This window comes from Carassius gibelio, chromosome A3 (assembly GCF_023724105.1).
Source record: "Carassius gibelio isolate Cgi1373 ecotype wild population from Czech Republic chromosome A3, carGib1.2-hapl.c, whole genome shotgun sequence".
NCBI classification, from domain to species: domain Eukaryota; kingdom Metazoa; phylum Chordata; class Actinopteri; order Cypriniformes; family Cyprinidae; genus Carassius; species Carassius gibelio.
In genome coordinates this window covers 25,977,169-25,995,140 of record NC_068373.1, presented here as the reverse complement: position 1 = coordinate 25,995,140, position 17,972 = coordinate 25,977,169, and the positions used below count along the sequence as shown (strand labels likewise).

General features: G+C 35.4%; 2 protein-coding genes and 3 long non-coding RNA genes across 6 annotated transcripts in view; 2 read left to right on the top strand and 3 right to left on the bottom strand.

The window, feature by feature from the left end:
• Positions 1-8,701, bottom strand: part of LOC127953590 (nuclear GTPase SLIP-GC) — a 34,431-nt gene extending 25,730 nt beyond the window's left edge. For both annotated transcript variants that reach the window (XM_052552794.1, XM_052552813.1), the window contains exon 1: positions 8,422-8,701. The gene's annotated coding sequence lies outside the window, so the exon portion shown is untranslated. The remainder of the gene's footprint in view (positions 1-8,421) is intronic.
• On the bottom strand, positions 288-7,711 carry LOC127953581 (uncharacterized). The gene is made up of 12 exons (XM_052552784.1): positions 6,999-7,711; positions 6,277-6,348; positions 5,355-5,780; positions 5,119-5,176; positions 4,801-4,893; positions 3,010-3,148; positions 2,736-2,828; positions 2,282-2,574; positions 1,952-2,175; positions 1,493-1,693; positions 1,224-1,413; positions 288-935 (listed from the first exon to the last, which is right to left on the bottom strand). Exons 1-12 carry the CDS (start codon positions 7,107-7,109, stop codon positions 628-630), a joined length of 2,208 nt encoding a protein of 735 aa, XP_052408744.1. The 5' UTR covers positions 7,110-7,711; the 3' UTR covers positions 288-627.
• A 576-nt stretch (positions 8,702-9,277) lies between the features above and the next one.
• On the top strand, positions 9,278-11,069 carry LOC127953574 (uncharacterized). The gene is made up of 3 exons (XR_008153309.1): positions 9,278-9,323; positions 10,003-10,097; positions 10,975-11,069. It is a non-coding gene; the product is annotated as an uncharacterized LOC127953574 (long non-coding RNA).
• Positions 11,070-11,110: 41 nt separating this feature from the next.
• Positions 11,111-12,623, top strand: LOC127943109 (uncharacterized). Its single transcript, XR_008149557.1, has 3 exons — positions 11,111-11,322; positions 11,863-11,990; positions 12,111-12,623. It is a non-coding gene; the product is annotated as an uncharacterized LOC127943109 (long non-coding RNA).
• A 1,832-nt stretch (positions 12,624-14,455) lies between these two features.
• Positions 14,456-17,384, bottom strand: LOC127943107 (uncharacterized). The gene is made up of 3 exons (XR_008149548.1): positions 16,775-17,384; positions 16,003-16,097; positions 14,456-15,075 (listed from the first exon to the last, which is right to left on the bottom strand). It is a non-coding gene; the product is annotated as an uncharacterized LOC127943107 (long non-coding RNA).
• Between the last annotated feature and the right edge of the window lie 588 nt (positions 17,385-17,972).

The following is a 17,972-nucleotide window of genomic DNA, read 5'->3' as shown; positions in this document are numbered from 1 at the left end:
GTGATGGAGTGGGAATTTTTTCAACATATGAACATACAATCTTCAGTTAAGCACAAAATATTCAACAGCAATAAATCTGAATATACAAGCCTTTCAATGGTGAGGAGGGGAATTCAAAATTTAAATGTGAAAAGTACTTCAAATTTCTACGGAAGTACCTTACTAGAGTAAATGTACATATTATATTCCTTCACCACTGATTCAGTATATATATATAAAAAAAAAAAAACTATGGTAGTTAAATTCATAAACAATCATTGTTAAAAAAAAACACACACATCACAGGGTTAAAGTAACTACATTGGTAATTTATTATTACTGCGATGACTGATTCCATATCCTTCCAATCATACAGTACAACATCTTACAGTATAAAGAAGGGGTCAGATAGTCCTCACAGAGGTAAACGTTTTTTGTAAGAAAACAAGGCAAAGAGTGTGGAGCAAGATGGAAAAACACAATCTAAAGTATTTATTTTTCAGCTTTTTTATGTACTGCAATTGAAACCATTGCTTTATAACATGGACAAACTATGTCCTCTATGAACAAACATGTGGAGCCCTGCACTAAACAGTGGTGTATTACACTGCAAGGGTTCTTTCACAAATTAACAGTTGAACTGTTTGTTTAAATGGTGCTGAATAAAGATCCATTCATTAGAGCTACTAGGAAGCAGTAGTTAAATTCATCATCATCAGCCATTGTTTTTGCGTTTACAAAAAGGTGGAGCTCATTTGCACAAGTGTGTGCAATGGGAAGATGTTTTTTTTCATCATGAATAAACATTAATTTAGGAGCTGGATGAAAGCCAATGGCTGGGACTTTGCTGCTACCTGTAGCAAATGCCAGGATGTGACCAGGGCTCAAAATCTTCAGGAATGCCTCCTCATCGTTGGTTAGAGTCCTGTCCCCATACGTGTCTCTCAGCTCTTTATCTACAATCAAAGGGAAAACATTGTTGACTTGGAGACTGGAAAATACTCCGGTTTAAGAAAGCCTGAATCAATGAATAATTGAGTGACTAATGGATTGTTATGGACTGTATAGGTATTTTGGTGAAAAAGCAATTTTATTCTGAAAAGCATCAGATAACTATTCTTGTTTGTGGTACATAAACATTAGACAGGCACAGCTTCATGAGTTGTAAAGAATAAAAGTAATCTGTAAATTTCCTGGATTGCCTTGTATAATATACTGAATTACAAATACATACCAGTACTTACTTTCAACACATTGGAGAAACTCCCTAAATTTGACCACTATCAACTCCTCCTTAGCTCTTCTGTTGCTCCCCAGTACGGAGTAGCTTGGTTTGAGAATACCAGCTACAAAATCAGCTTCTTGACCTTTGTCCTCTCCTGGTATGTTAAGCAGCACACGCAAGCTGGGGTTCTCTCTCAGGAGTGATAAAACCTGGAGGGAAATTCAACACCATAAATGAAAGGCCATAAAGATAATCAAAGATGATACAGAACTGTGAGGTAAATCTTACTCCATAGTGAGACAAGCCATCAATGAGTTGATCAAGACAGCTCTGCCGTTGCACAACAGTATGATATAGAACTGCATTTTTCACAAACAGATCTCTGTTGGCCATGGTGACTACGACTGGAAGCCCCTCTACTTGATATCGCCATGAGTCACAGCAGCTGACAGCTTTCTCCAAATCATCCTGCAAGGTTGCATGTTGAACCTAAATATTACAGATCAAATGTTATTTTCTCAAATTACTGCATTTAACCAACATTAACAGAATTACTATGTAGACTGTGCATTTAACTTAATAGTTACTTACCTATGACAAGAAAAGTTTGAATTTTTAGTTATTTATTTGGTAATATGAAATCAAAATTATTTTGATAATGCATTCTACCAAAATAAAATTAACTACTGCTGTGGAATATTTAAAAAAAGCAAAGGCTTACTACAATAGTCTTCAGATCAGAATTACCTTATTGAGGTTTTCCCTTAAATCAGGGTCACCTATATCATCAGGTGACACGTGAACTTGAAGGATGTCCCCAGACACAATGTAGTCCACTACACTTGGGGACAGGAATGCAGGTGGTTCACCCCCTTGCACTATTATTGTTGACATCATCTTGCCAATGGTTCGATACACTCCATTTTGCAAGTGGAGCATGTTCAGTCTTGGTGTGCATCCATTTGGTGTGCCTGAAAGATTAAATAAGTTAAGCAGCACATTCTGTATCATTTTCTCTGGCATTTACAAACCAATATTTGTGGTCAGGTAGCCACAAAATAAATATATATATAAAACCTTCAAAAGCTCCACTGTCCTGGAAGATAGCCTTCACCAGTAAACGGAAAAACTCTCGTCTGGGACCCCCAAGGTCAGCAGCATCTTCCACAGCATCATGTTCATCGCTTGTAAATGTGACATAGAGCTTGTCACAGCTTTCTGCAAAACTGGGTCTTTTAAACACACGCAAGGCTGTGGTCCAAACATTGGCTCGACTGATATAGATCTGTCTTGTTCCCGATGTAATAACTCTCTCACTGTGAGCTTGTAGAAGACCTGCAATTTCTTCTTTGCTCAGCATTTCAGATGACCTATATTAAAAATGACAAAGATGAACAGACCTTTGATTATCTGTGCGTTTACTTCACTATTACCTTCAGTGCACGATGACATAACTGTTTGATTTTATTTGCGATTTTTACACTGGTGTAAACACGTAATTTACCGTAATAAAATTACTTGTAACTCTTACTTTAAAGTATTAACAGCAGGTACATCCCACTCTTCTAGCAGACTACGCTGAATTGCCTCTTCAAGAGCCTCATCTTCCTCCAGATAAACAGGGCTGAGCAAATGGAGATAAATAGGGACAGCAGAAAATTCAGCAGAAACCAGAGAGAGAGAGTGTGAGTGTGTGTGTGTGTGAGAGAGAGAGAAAGAGAGAGAGACTTTTATCAGAGGTTCATAATGTAAACGGACTAACATCTACACTGCTGTATTTCTATGAAGCCCAAACAATATATTACACAAATTCTGCCACATTATAAGGAAACACTTGTCTCAGGTCCTCTGCCTGGCCCTGACTTTCACTCTCTTGAGTGCTGCTCTCTGTCTCCTGACATCTGGCCTCACTTTCCCTCTGTGATGAAGGCACTGTACTCAGCACTGCATAAAGAAAAGGAGGTAAAAGGGAAATATTTTTGTAATGATGTTAATCTCATTTCATTTAAAGTGCAACTTAACCCTAATTTCATTTTTAATATTTTTCCTTTAAAATAAATTTAATAGGCAGCCTTTAAGGATCGAGGGTTAAGCAAAACTGAATGAGATGAGCAAGGTTTGAGAGTCGCCTTTTCCTTTCAGTAGAAATGACTGAATTGTGCTACTAAGCTCAGTCTACACTTCTTATAATGACTTGTATGTAGATGAATCAAGACATCCAATCCAAATCCATTTGAGGCTGACAAAAAAAATTAAATAAAATAACTGGTGGTTAAATTCTGTCAGTTTGGCCTTTGTTAAGCTTTGGTCACACTACAGGACTTTCAAAGTCTTAAAGGATTAGTTCACCTCAAAATGAAAAATTTCTAATAATTTACTCACCACAATGCCATCCAAGAAATCAATGTCTTTTTTCCTCAGTGGAAGAGAAATTAAGTTTTTGAGGAAAACATTTCTGGATTTTTCTTTACCATCGTTTTTCAAGTCCAGATAAATGCAGTTTCAAAAGTCTTTAAAGTGCTTTAACTTCGATCTGCATGATCCCATCTGAGGATTAGGGGCTAATCTAGTGAAACGATCGGTCATTTTATGAAGTACAAAAAATAAAAATTATATACTTTTTATACAATTTTTCGGATTGAGCACAAGCCGGAAAACTGAAATCACACATTACATTTGGTTAAAAAGTTCGTTGATTGCTCTCGGCAAGTGGAAAATCAGGGCTACAATCCTAAAGTGTGAACTCAACTTTTGCAGGTAATAAAGCAGTAATTATTGAGTTGTCAAGGACAAGGGAATACTTTTTTTAATCACACATACAATTTAGTACAGTGAAACTTGTCCTCTGCATTTAACCCATCCCAGGAGCAGGGCAACCATAGCACAGCACCCATGAACCAACTCCAGATTCTGAGCCAGTGCCTTGGTCAAGGGCACTGACTGGATAATTAATCTAAATGTGCCTGTTTTTGATGGTGCAGGAAACCCACACAAATACAGGAGAAAATGCAAACTCCACACAGAAAGGACCAGGGCTGGACTGGGGTTTGAACCGAGTTACCATACAGCCTATAGAAAATATAATTTAAAGTGCTTTAACCTGTTAAATGTCACCCCGTCCCGTATACGGGACGCCTTCGTTGACTATACTATATTACAATCAAATCTAATCTAATCTTGACAAACTATATATCGTTGGAAAGGTCTAAGACTCCCAAATATATATTTTACCAATATTTTTTGTTAAAAATTATGTAGGAAAAGTAATAGATGAATTTATGACAAGAGTGCACCCTCAGAAATCTACATTACAAAAGGAGCTTTGACCTTTGTTTAAAAAAAAGACTTCCTCGTTGCCTTTTTCTCTATCACATTTTAGAAATCATCAGAAGTTATATATCACTTGAAAACATAAAATCTCAAAATTCATCCTTTAAAACCCATTTTAAAATCAGACATTGCATTACCATGTAAATGGCACATCAAAATCATGTTACAAAATGTTTTCAGTCATGAATTATAAAAATTTAGGTTTGTATCATGCACATTCATGTCTATCTTCAAAAACGTGAGTGACAGATAACAGGTTAACTTACTTCTTTGATGTGATGGACTTTCTTGCATTCTTTCATTTTCACTACCTTGACTGATGAGCTCACTTTCACTTGTGGAAGGTGACACTGTATGAACTAAATGACAGGTTATGGACAAAAGAAGGGAAAATATATATCAGTAACTGGAAACAAAGTACTTAACATTTTTAATGAATTACCCCTATCAGAATTTTGGGATGAACAGAATTAGAACAGATACATTTTTTTATAAATGAATGATAAACCCATTGCTGTGAGAAAATAACTGTTGACTCTGCCTACAACCTGTTGCGAAACAACATTTCAAATTCTCAAACCCACCTCTCCTTCTCAAGCCCACAGGACTTTCAAGGTCACTATCGGAGAGTTCCTCAGGTTCCTCCAGGAGAAAAAAAAAATCAAGCCATAGGTAGTTAACTATTTAACACTAAGTTAAGCTAAAATAAGTATATGTTATTTATGTAAAGAAGCAAAATAAGCAACATAAATATTTTTACTTCTAATACATTGAATGTTGCCCATAACTGAAACTCTGTACTGTCATATAAACTGTTTACCTGTAAAGGTTTGCTTATCAATGCCATTATATAGAGACAAGAGGCTGAACTAATCGAGGCAACTTCTTTTCCACCCCACAGAAAACTGCTTGAGACGTTTGGTTTCATTAGTCTTTTGCATCCCTTGACTGTACTCAAATACTCAAATGGGAAGGACTGGCCCATAGACAATGCAAACGTTCTTCTGAAAATGGCACTCATTTCTTCTTTAAGTTGTGCTTCAGACCAGTCAGATGTAAAGGAGATCTTCCCAATAAGGCCATCTCGTGCTAAATTTGCTCTTGAGTCTCCCCTTGGAATGCGGAATGTTGATGCTGACGAAAAAGGCAAGCACACAACATCTCTTGTATAGTGTTTGCAGGCTTTGTTTTTCCTGCCAAAACGTGAGTGTGTAGCAGTCCTTTGATGAACTGATGGAAAGGGAACCTGAAATCAATGAAAACAGACACTTGTGCAATAAGCAATAAGTTTTTGTTAATTGTGAATGCAAACTGTAGATGCAAACCAGTTAACTGACCCCATCATGGGGTCTCTATAGGGGTGGTGTTAGCGCAGTGGATAAGACACACATCTGTGGTGTGGGAGACCCGGGTTTGAATCCACTGTGAGACACCAATGTGTCCCTGAGCAAGACACTTTACCCCAAGTTGTTCCAGAGGCGTGCGACCTCTGACATATATAGCAATTGTAAGTCGCTTTGGATAAAAGCGTCAGCTAAATGAATAAAATGTAAAATGTCTATTGATCGATTACCAGGTGGTTAATTAACCTTTTTTTTTGTCAATAAGCAATTTATTTAATAAAAATACTGGTGTTGTATAAAATATGCCATCATGATTGGAACTAATGCTGAAACATTACACATCAAAAATTAAAAAAACCAACAAACAGCCAGCTAGGTTACATGAGTATGCAAGTATACCGAGCGGTATGATGTCCCAGTGGAGGTGGTGGGTGTGGCTGGCCCCGGTGTGTAATTGTAAGTGGTGGGAGCCTGAATAGACATTAGCAAAATATTAGCAACATTATATTTCAATTGCTTTTAATGCTTATATGCCCAGCAATCAAAGCAGGGTTGAGATTGGCAAAGGAAACAGAGAGATACATTTTATGTTTTTTTTTTTACAGTATGCACTCTGATTCTGGTACCTTATTCACATTAAATTAAATGTTTTATCATTGTGACTGCCTCTGTCCTCCATTAGCATTTCTCGCTCTCTAGCCAAGCAGAGAACGGTTTTATCTTGTGAGTAAAGGCCAGCAGGTAACGTTAAGTTTAGCCAAGGAGAGATGTCTGACTGAGGACAGAGGCAGATTTCCATTTTAACAACAATTTACAGTGTCATTTGTGGGCCTGAGGGGTGACAAGTAGCCTCCGTTAGCAGTAACGCTAAATTATATAATTTATCATGCTTTGCAGCTCAGAAAATCTTCACATAATCTTAAACTCACATTTACTCATGAGTTCCTCCCACTGCGTCACTTACCTTAACCGGTGTGAGTTTTACGTTTACAGAAACAAATGTGCTACACATAAAGTGCATTTGGTGCTAGTAGCAAATCTCTACTGGCTACCGTTAGCTAGTTTAGTTAAGTTAGCCTTAACAACAATCCAATGCTACGTGATTTGGAAAACATACTTACTGAGGTGGCCTGTGGTGGCCCCGAGGCGGTTGTTGTCATTGTTGAAACATTTTGAATAGCCGCCAGGACGGCTCTGCCGATGCTCTCGGCTAACGCCGATTCGTTGGACATTTTGAACGACAGTAACGTGAACAGTTACCGTACCTGGTCAGGGGCGGGAGGTGATATAGGCTTTTAGCATGCGAACACGACAGAGAGTGATGACAGCGCGACGATGAGCATGATGAGTGAGGACCACAGACTGTGTGAAGGACATAACATTCAGTCAAAGTGAGACCCCTTGTGGCTGGCTATTATGGCTACAGGTCATCATAAGTCCCGCACTTTTCATTAAAATGACACTAATCTTCTCTTCAAATACAGTTTCTCCAAACGTGTTTATTATTTTAGGTAGTTATTATTACGATAAACCATGTCCAAGAGTCAGTTTCCTGGGATGAGATGGTTTTTATTCGTTTCTTATTTGACACGATGCTATAAACACACACTTACCTCCTCGAGCTTTTATTTTGGCACTTCCGGTTGTCGGCATTTTTAATTTGCATATTAGTTAAATATTTAGTTTCACCCGAAACATTTAGATTCAACATTTAGATTTAGATTTAGATTTAACATTTAGATTTAACATTTAGATTTAGATTTAGATTCAACATTTACATGTAATATTTAGATTTAGATTTAACATTTAGATTTAACATTTATATTTAGATTTAACATTTACATTTATATTTAGATTTAACATTTACATTTAACATTTAGATTTAAATTTAATGTTTAGATTTAGATTTAACATTTAGATTTAACATTTAGATTTAGATTTAACATTTAGATTTAACATTTAGATTTAACATTTACATTTAGGTTTACCATTCAGATTTAACATTTAGATTTAGATTTAACATTTACATTTAGATTTAACATTTAGATTAATATTTAACATTTAGGTGTAACATTTAATATTTAGATTTAACATTTAATATTTAGATTTAACTATTTAAAATATCTTTAAGTTGACAAATATTGTTGTAAATGTGATAACAAGTGACCGTCAAAAATTCATACCAGTTTTTTAAACATTGTTTGAAGCTAAATGTGACAAAATGTTGCTGTTATTTTCAGCGTGAGCAGCTTTACAAACGGCGCCCCATACAGATCTGTCCATTTTATTTCACTCCTCCCCTCACTCGCGTCTAAATTTCAGGTGGGGCGAGACTCATTTCAAACAGCAAACATCAGCTCTTTGCATCAACACATTTTTATTATCAAACATAACTTTTTTGCTGTATTTTATTACAGACACACCATAGTTAACACAACCCTAAACTTCCCCCTAAAAAATTACATTAACCAACAGTTATGTTTAAAAAAAAAGAAAAAAAAAGAAAAAAAGATGAAGAACAATAATATTTGCGGGAAGTGCTACCTTGTATGTCTCAGTATGTCTGTGGGACAGAGGAAACTACCGTTGATTCTGTCAAGTTGAACTGACAAAAGATTTGATGCTAGATCTGCTCAACTTTTGGGTGTGGACCTCTTGGTGAAACTCCAATATCATACGAAACACACTCTGTGCCAAGCAAAGGGAAAACAAATGATTAGTGAGATTAATTTAACTTCATAGTGCACTATATTATCGTTATCTCTTTAATAACCCTAAATTTTAGACCACTAAAAGAACAGTTACAGATTTCAGAAAAAAAGAAAGACAAAAGAACCAACACAGTCTCACTCTCTACTCGTCAAATGTCTGACGCATGGTCAAGTGATCTGGCGTCACTTTTTTGACGCACTGGGTATACCTTTGGCGTTATTTTTCAACGTGCAGGTTAGTCCGATAGACTTCTATAGAACTCAGCAGCGTTTAAATTTGACGTCTTGGTTCAGCACACCGCAACTACACTGAATAAATAAAAATAAATAATAGGCTACAAAAAAAATTATATATGACAGAGATCGTTTTTATCTGGCCCTCCAACTTGTTTTTAAGGGTTTAAATATTCTCGCAATCTGATATCAAAGTGATCTCTGTGCCAAAGCTTAGCGCGTTCATCAGTGGTGAGTTTAACAACACTCAACTGCAGGTAAAACAGCACTCAGCGGTGAGTTTGACCAAAGCAACGCTCAACTGCAGGGAAAACGACATAAAAGGTGAGTTTAACAACGCTCCAAGGCGCGTGCAAGTAAGCAGTTTAACCGTTTTCTTACAACCCATTTCGCTTATCGCTTATTCATAGTTCATCATCTCTATGAAATCACGTTCAAGAAGTCTCATTCAGCAGCACACATCGCGATACTTGCCATCAGTTTCCATGTGCCACAGGGTCGGTGAGTAGATATAATTACGCTCTTTTAATGCCTGTTATAAAATGTATTCTGTCTTTATTAATCAGATTAGCGCCATATTGTTTACTCGCTGTATTATATCAGTCATCCGCGGCTGTCTTTGAGTTTCATTGCGTTTAACTAAATGAACACACCTGCTAACTAGTGTGATTAAACCCTGTCGGTCACGTGACGTGCCATAAACTTTCAATATATTCATTTCATGTCAAAGATGTAAATTTGTAGTAAAATCATGGTAACCACGACACGTACAATAGCAACAAATTAAATTTGAAGTTAAAACCCAGGAACGGGACATTTACCATGTTTTTGCCACAGTAACTATAGTTCTACTAAGGTATATTAATAACCAATACAACAATACAATAATCATCAAACTAACTATGGTTGTACAACTGTAATTGTCGTTTTTGATGTGCTTTTATATTACAGATATCACACATTTACTGTACCATGCTTTTGATACCTTTTTATGTAAATCCAAAAAAAGTAAATAAATAAAAGGAAACATTTTTCCCTTCCTGCAGTTCATTCATATCAGTTTATATTTTAAATATTTTGCTCACAAAACATTATTAAAATTCTGTTTATAATTCTATTTTATTCTACCCCTCCCCCTTTCTTATTTTTATTATTATGTATTTTCTTTTTAGTTGAAAAGATGTAAAGGAAGCAGTCATCCCTGTGGTGTTTGTGGAGAGGTTTTCCTTCAGAAATGGAGAAGACTGAAAGCTGCGGAGGCAGACATTTGCAGCAGTAAGTCTGTGTTGGTTTTACCTTTTTATCAAACTGCTGTTATAAATTGCACAGCATTTGTTGTTTCTTAAACTTTTGCACTGTCCAAATACCCACACTTACCATCTTTGCACTTGACCAATCGATTATTTATTTGACGTATTTCCTATGTTTAGGCCAAGTGTTCGAGTGAGCATGGTGACCACAAGTGTGTGTCTAACTTTTCATCACCTGATGACAGTGGTTCCCAATCCTGATCCTGGAGAACCCCAGCACTGCACGGTTTTGGCGTCTCTCTTATCTGACAAACACACTTTTGAGGTCTTGGAGTCTTCACTGATGAGCTGATGAGTTGAATCAGGTGTGTTTGATCAGGGAGACATCTTAAATGTGCAGTGTTGGGCTTCTCCAGGACCAGGATTGGGAGCCACTGCCTTATGGGACACACTTAAGTGTTTACAGAGATTTTTAGTTTGATCATTCAACTTTGCATTTTAAAATAAATTAATTGAAAAATTATTTTCAATATCTAATTATTATTATTATTATTATTATTATTAATATTTTACATACATTGTAAAGGTTTCCGTGACCCCTTGTGAGATCTCGACAAAAGTTCTCACAATTTATTCCAAAAATTGATGCATGATGGGATACACTAAGCCTGGTATAGAGCTCCGGAGCGGTATTGGAGATAATGTGGGTTTAGTGTTCATTAAGGGCACTGCGCTTTGGCATTATTAAGACTTGCGCACTACTGATAACAGTCCTGTTAGCTTGTAATATTTTTTTTTAATATATATATGAATATAGCTGTATAATTACACACACACATACGCACAGTAATGTATAAGATGCATGTAATGTAGTAATATTTTTCTTTCTTTCTGTCTTACAGGATTGTTTGCAGATAATGCTGTTCAAGCTCAACAGCTCTTTTAAGAGCCAACCCTCACAAACCTTCCTAAAAACTAAGAGCTATTACTGAGTCTCAGCGAATCTTGCCATGATCACCTCTTCCCAGGTACATTTGTTTAAAATATTTTTGAATCAACATTTACTCATCAAATGCTCTGGTCTGAATCTTATTTTAAATTAACTTAATTATATGTTTAATGAGCAATGTTAATTGCACACAGAGTAAGATTATCTTGTTTTTCAGAAGAGAAGGAAGACCAAGGAAATGATTTGCTCATGAGGAATGAAGACGGCCATCTTGAGCCCAAACAAAGACAGAAGTCCTCTGGTATGTGTGTGTTGAAGCAATGCTGTGCAATGCTGTGTTATGTGTTACAGCACTTTATGATTTTATCTCACAGGACTGTTCATCTCAGCCGTAATTTATTCTTTCTATGTTTTTATTCTTAATAAAAAAAAAACTATATACAGCTATTACAATTAAATCATGTAGGCAAAGTGTGACTGGAATATTTTAAAACTTTAAGTAAAAAAAAAAAAAAAAACACCAACTGTTTGTCTTAAATAAAAGAATACAAGTTTTATGTAAGTGGTTTACATTATTTCATTGTTTCATAAATGTTGTATTATAAATTGTGGATTGATAGTTGATTGGTTTGAAGCCAGGCCTTACACTAAAACACATTTGTGAGAGAAGTCAGGAACTTTGAAGATAGATTAGAGAGGAAAAAAGACACATTTACTGCAACAATAGATTAATTATAGAGGCAAAAAATTCTGTCACATGCTAAGGGGTGTCTCATGAGCAAGTCCTTTGCCTTAATTCTTGCAGAATGAAAATTTTATTGCAGTATTTTAATTTGTACAGATGATCTCATCAGCCAAATGGGGGGTTTTGACCAAGTGATGCTCTTGAAAGGACTGAAAGAAGAGGATGTGGTAAATTGTCTTCAGAGAAAAACCTTCTCAAAAGGTCTCAAAACAGCTTGAAGAATGGTAAGTGTACAGTACTACAAGGGTCATAGTTGCTCACCCTGCTAAAATCACACAGAACATAAGCTGAGCTCTCTGTCAATTAAACAACTTAATCTGTATTGTTTGTTTCATTTTGACCAGGTCTGGGATCTTAGGACTGAGAGATCCTCTGGCTGAGAAAAGGCTACACCACATCAGTGCTGGATATCAACCACAAACAGTTTCCAGACACGAGAGAAGAAGATCACGATGGGGAGATGAAACCAGTTTAGATATGATGATGGGAATCATTATTTTCTGGAACAGTATCACATGTCTTATATGTATCACATGATCTGTATCACAGTTGACTGGATGGATTATTTTTACTTTTAAGGACATTTCATCACTCATCTGTGTGAACTGATTAATTTATGATATTAATGAATTTTTGATCCTTTATTATTTTCCTTGAATTGTGTTTGTCTTGAAGCTACTTTATCAACTTCATAGTCTATGCTTCAATAAAATTAATATGGTGAATATTGTGTGTTGAAAATTCTTGGTAAATTCATAATTTTACTAGATACTGTAGGCTACTATGGGTTTATTCTACACTTGAAAAACTACATATTAATTACCAGGATTATTTTTTGCTTAAACATTAATGACATCTGGAACAACAATACACCAGAAAGTTATTATTGTATATATTTAATCACAAATATGCCTATATATATATCTATATAAAGGGATTTACTAGATGAATTATTTTGAAAAGCCATTTACTTTATAGTTACAAACACTTGAGGGATAACTGAGAATGTAGCAGGAATGATCAACATGGATCTTCTACTGCATTAAATCCAAGAGCACGCACATTACTGATGTTCAGCATCTGAGGACCCAGATAAGGGGATGAGGAGGACATTTTTACACTGATTGTTGCTAATTAGTTAATATATATAGTATTCTGAGTACTCCATGAATTATTCCTTGTGGAATAGTGAAGTATCACAATGTGTATAAATTGTCCTTGATTACTGCTTAACAGTGGGGAATAGATAATGGCATGTTGTTGCAGGTTTATCCATTATATTTATTACTGTTAACTTCAAAAATAAAATAAATAATCTATAATTTTTATTATTAAATCATTTCTTTCTAATTTTGCCATGTTTCATCAGATGGCCTCACCATGTCCTGTCAAAAGCTTTACTGCTCATGACATAAGAATAAGAAAAGGTTAGTCTATGAAAACTGTCAGATATAAATGTGACTCAGCTCAGTTTGTTGTCCATTATGAGGAGAATACATACATGTAGGTTTTACTGCCCTTCTACCCCCAGGGGCCCAGTAGCACCCCCCGGAAGAGCCAAAAACTGTACATTTGAAATGGCTGTAAATCAGAGTCCAATTAATGAATCAAAGAGAAAACCAGAAGAATTTTTACTTATGCTATGCTGATAAAATAATGTCGGGCACAGTTTTCAGAAATAAATGGAAATGTTTCATAAAGCCATTTTAAATATTGCTCCCTCTAAAATACCAAATTTCACTCTGTCTTTCAATTATATCATAGAGGTTTACACAATGAAACTATTCATATATCCAGTTTTCCATTCAATATATTATTTATTTCATTTCGTCAATAAAACGATTTAAACTACATTACCCACAAGCCTCCGTCGTTCTATATATGGAAAGGCGAAACTAGGGGCTGTTTTTTGTAGTTCATCGAAGTTATGATTAGGGTTAGGGTTAGGATCTCGCTAAAGAGGTAATTTTCCTCAACATAGCAACCCTTAATTGTTGACTTAATATATTACTAATGTGATAATAGTAGCAAAACGTTCTTTTGTAACACGATGCGCTGTTTAGTATGGGTTAAAGGATAGTCCAACCACAGACAACCCTGCGATGACAAGGGACATTGACAGCCAATGATATCAAAGCTGAGCAGCGGCGTCACGCTTCCTTATCCATTTATGACCGATGACTTTCGTTTTTCGGCTGAAGGGATAGATTGGTTAACAATCAATAACATTTGCTACCTATTAGATTGTGTTTTATTAACGTCTACACCTTCCTCCAACAATAATGCAAATGCGCTAATTATTGTTTTCAGCTTGACAAAAATTGGGCAATATTGATGAGCACATGGCCAGCATTCGCAGTTCTATCGAACCGATTCCTCTCATTAAATCTTTTTTTTTTTTTCAAAGACAGGTGCATTTTCTAATCAAATGATTAGCTTGTAACATTTAAATTGCATGTTATGTTTTGTTTTAAATCTATAAAAATTATTCACTTTTGTTTTTCTGTGATTTGCCATTCTTTACCAATTGAACTCTAGCAATAAAAACAGAGTTAGAAAAACTGATTCAAAGACAAATTGCCCATATAACTGCACTGCATCCTCTGTCAATAAGTTGTTTTTGCCACTATGAAGAATAAAAATTCTTTGCAAATACTTTTATTTAAAAAAAAAGTAAATACAGATAGTCTTTCAGAGAACACTGAAGAATTTATTTGACCAAAAAGTGATACAACACACTGTTTCAAACTCAGAAAATAAAGACCATGAAGACATGCATGTCAAGTGTGCAAGATCATCTATAAACCTCCATCAGCACAGCATCAAATAAACACTGATTGTCCGAACAATGGAAGAAAGATAACGTTCAGGAAAACAAACACCTGCTACATAAAAATGCAGAAATAAAACTGACAATAACATCATTCACTTCATGACTGGAACTAGGGGATGGCTGTGCATGAATACGTCCTTTACGAAAACTCCTGATGAGAACTGATGTTTGTTTTTTTATGATAAAAGCACCAGAAGTAAAGTTTACTGTATGAAGCTTGAAAAAGAGAACACAATGCTTTATCAATATAAAAATACTATTTTTAACCATTGTTTTGATCACTGGTTCTGTATACAATATATGGGTTGCTGGAAGGTCACAATGTATTCATTATAAGCTTAAAACTAAAACAAAACTGCACTGCAAAGTCTAAACACTGATAAAGGGAGCATTTCTGTGTGTGTTGGGAAGATAAAGAGTTAAAGAGGTGAGTCCTTGTGCATGATCGAGAAGAACATCATTATCTGCGAACAATCCTGAAAGACAGAAAGGAAGGAAATATTATTACATGCTACTTTTAGACCATAAAACCAGCCTCTGTAAAGATGCTGTATAATTATATATTAAATGCATCTATTATTAAAAGCTAGTCAATAATAGCAAGCTATATTCATATGAATTATAAAAAAATATATTACATGCTTAAAGGAATGTTATCAGTAGTGTAATTGATCTGCTCACGGAAACCTTTCCAATGTATGTGAAATATTATTAATAATAATAATAATAATAATAATTAGATACTGAGAATAATTTGGTAGTAAAACAAAGTGTTGCATGTTTTCTTGGTGTACAGAAAAGTATATTTATTTTGTACATCATTTGCAACTGCTTTTTTTTCACTTAATTAGAAGCCCCAAAAATTAAATTGTCCTCTGTAATAGGGACTAATGAAAAGAGAATTAGAATTTCTTTTAAAATGCAAAGTTGAATAATAATCAAAAAAAAAAAAAAAAAAATCTCTGTAAACACTTAAGTGTGTCCCGTAAGGCAGTGGCTCCCAATCCTGGTCCTGGAGAAGCCCAACACTGCACATTTAAGATGTCTCCCTGATCAAACACACCTGATTCAACTCATCAGCTCATCAGTGAAGACTCCAAGACCTCAAAAGTGTGTTTGTCAGATAAGAGAGACGCCAAAACCGTGCAGTGCTGGGGTTCTCCAGGATCAGGATTGGGAACCACTGTCATCAGGTGATGAAAAGTTAGACACACACTTGTGGTCACCATGCTCACTCGAACACTTGGCCTAAACATAGGAAATACGTCAAATAAATAATCGATTGGTCAAGTGCAAAGATGGCAAGTGTGGGTATTTGGACAGTGCAAAAGTTTAAGAAACAACAAATGCTGTGCAATTTATAACAGCAGTTTGATAAAAAGGTAAAACCAACACAGACTTACTGCTGCAAATGTCTGCCTCCGCAGCTTTCAGTCTTCTCCATTTCTGAAGGAAAACCTCTCCACAAACACCACAGGGATGACTGCTTCCTTTACATCTTTTCAACTAAAAAAAAAATACATAATAATAAAAATAAGAAAGGGGGAGGGGTAGAATAAAATAGAATTATAAACAGAATTTTAATAATGTTTTGTGAGCAAAATATTTAAAATATAAACTGATATGAATGAACTGCAGGAAGGGAAAAATGTGTCCTTTCATTTATTTACTTTTTTTGGATTTACATAAAAATGTATCAAAAGCATGGTACAGTAAATGTGTGATATCTGTAATATAAAAGCACATCAAACGACAATTACAGTTGTACAACCATAGTTAGTTTGATGAATATGTTATTGTTGTATTGATTATTAATATACCATAGTAGAACTACAGTTACTGAGGTAAAAACATGGTAAATGTCCCGTTCCTGGGTTTTAACTTCAAATTTAATTTGTTGCTATTGTACATGCCGTGGTTACCATGATTTTACTACAAATTTACATCTTTGACATGAAATGAATATATTGAAAGTCTATGGCACGTCACGTGACCGACAGGGTTTAATCACACTAGTTAGCAGGTGTGTTCATTTAGTTAAACGCAATGAAACTCAAAGACAGCCGCGGATGACTGATATAATACAGCGAGTAAACAATATGGCGCTAATCTGATTAATAAAGACAGAATACATTTTATAACAGGCATTAAAAGAGCGTAATTATATCTACTCACCGACCCTGTGGCACATGGAAACTGATGGCAAGTATCGCGATGTGTGCTGAATGAGACTTCTTGAACGTGATTTCATAGAGATGATGAACTATGAATAAGCGATAAGCGAGAATGGTGTGTAAGAAAACGGTTAAACTGCTTACTTGCACGCGCCTTGGAGCGTTGTTAAACTCACCTTTTTATGCCGTTTTCCCTGCAGTTGAGCGTTGCTTTGGTCAAACTCACCGCTGAGTGCTGTTTTACCTGCAGTTGAGTGTTGTTAAACTCACCACTGATGAACGCGCTAAGCTTTGGCACAGAGATCACTTTAATATCAGATTGCGAGAATATTTAAACCTCAAAAACAAGTTGGAGGGCCAGATAAAAACGATCTCTGTCATATATATATTTTTTTGTAGCCTATTATTTATTTTTATTTATTCAGTGTAGTTGCGGTGTGCTGAACCAAGACGTCAAATTTAAACGCTGCTGAGTTCTATAGAAGTCTATTGGACTAACCTGCACGTTGAAAAATAACGCCAAAGGTATACCCAGTGCGTCAAAAAAGTGACGCCAGATCACTTGACCATGCGTCAGACATTTGACGAGTAGAGAGTGAGACTGTGTTGAAAGAACATGAAATGAAACAAACTGTGTTCTTTGTCTTTTTGCCCTGTAGGCAAAATCTTCCCTTCAAAGCCGAAGGTAAAGAATTCAGGCCTGTTAGCTAAATGAGAATATACTGAGACAGAAAATGAAAAAATATATATGTGTGTCTCCAAGTTTTCATTTATTTCTGTGTAGAAATAATAAATTTAAAGGAATAGTTCTCCAAAAAGAAATTGTAAAAAAAGTACTTATCCTCAGACTATCACAGATACTATCGTAGATGAGTTTATTTAATCATCAGAAATGAAAGCATCAGTGAAGGTTATACCAGGAAGACTCTAATGCCATTCATGCATGACTATTAGCTCTGGCCAATCACAGCTTGACACTTGGCAGTAAATAAGTACTGACGATTCTGAAATCCCTCCTTTTTCTGATGTGTATGGCACGTAAACATGCAAATTATGTTGTATAACAAAATGGTTTTATTCTTTTGACTGTAATAGCTACAATATAATATGGCCAGAAACTTGATAAAGAAGCAATAAAAAAATAAAAATAAAAAATAATAATAAAAATATTGAAATCGAAAGCACATGCAAGGGATCAA

Excerpts from the sequence above, each read along its gene's own strand:
- LOC127953581 (XM_052552784.1), bottom strand. The coding sequence starts at position 7,109 with ATGTCCAACGAATCGGCGTTAGCCGAGAGCATCGGCAGAGCCGTCCTG. Across the intron at positions 2,829-3,009 it reads TATAATGTGGCAGAATTTGT|CCCTGTTTATCTGGAGGAAG; the intron begins GTAATATATTGT and ends CCATTTGCTCAG. Across the intron at positions 2,575-2,735 it reads CCTGCTGTTAATACTTTAAA|GTCATCTGAAATGCTGAGCA; the intron begins GTAAGAGTTACA and ends TTTTTAATATAG.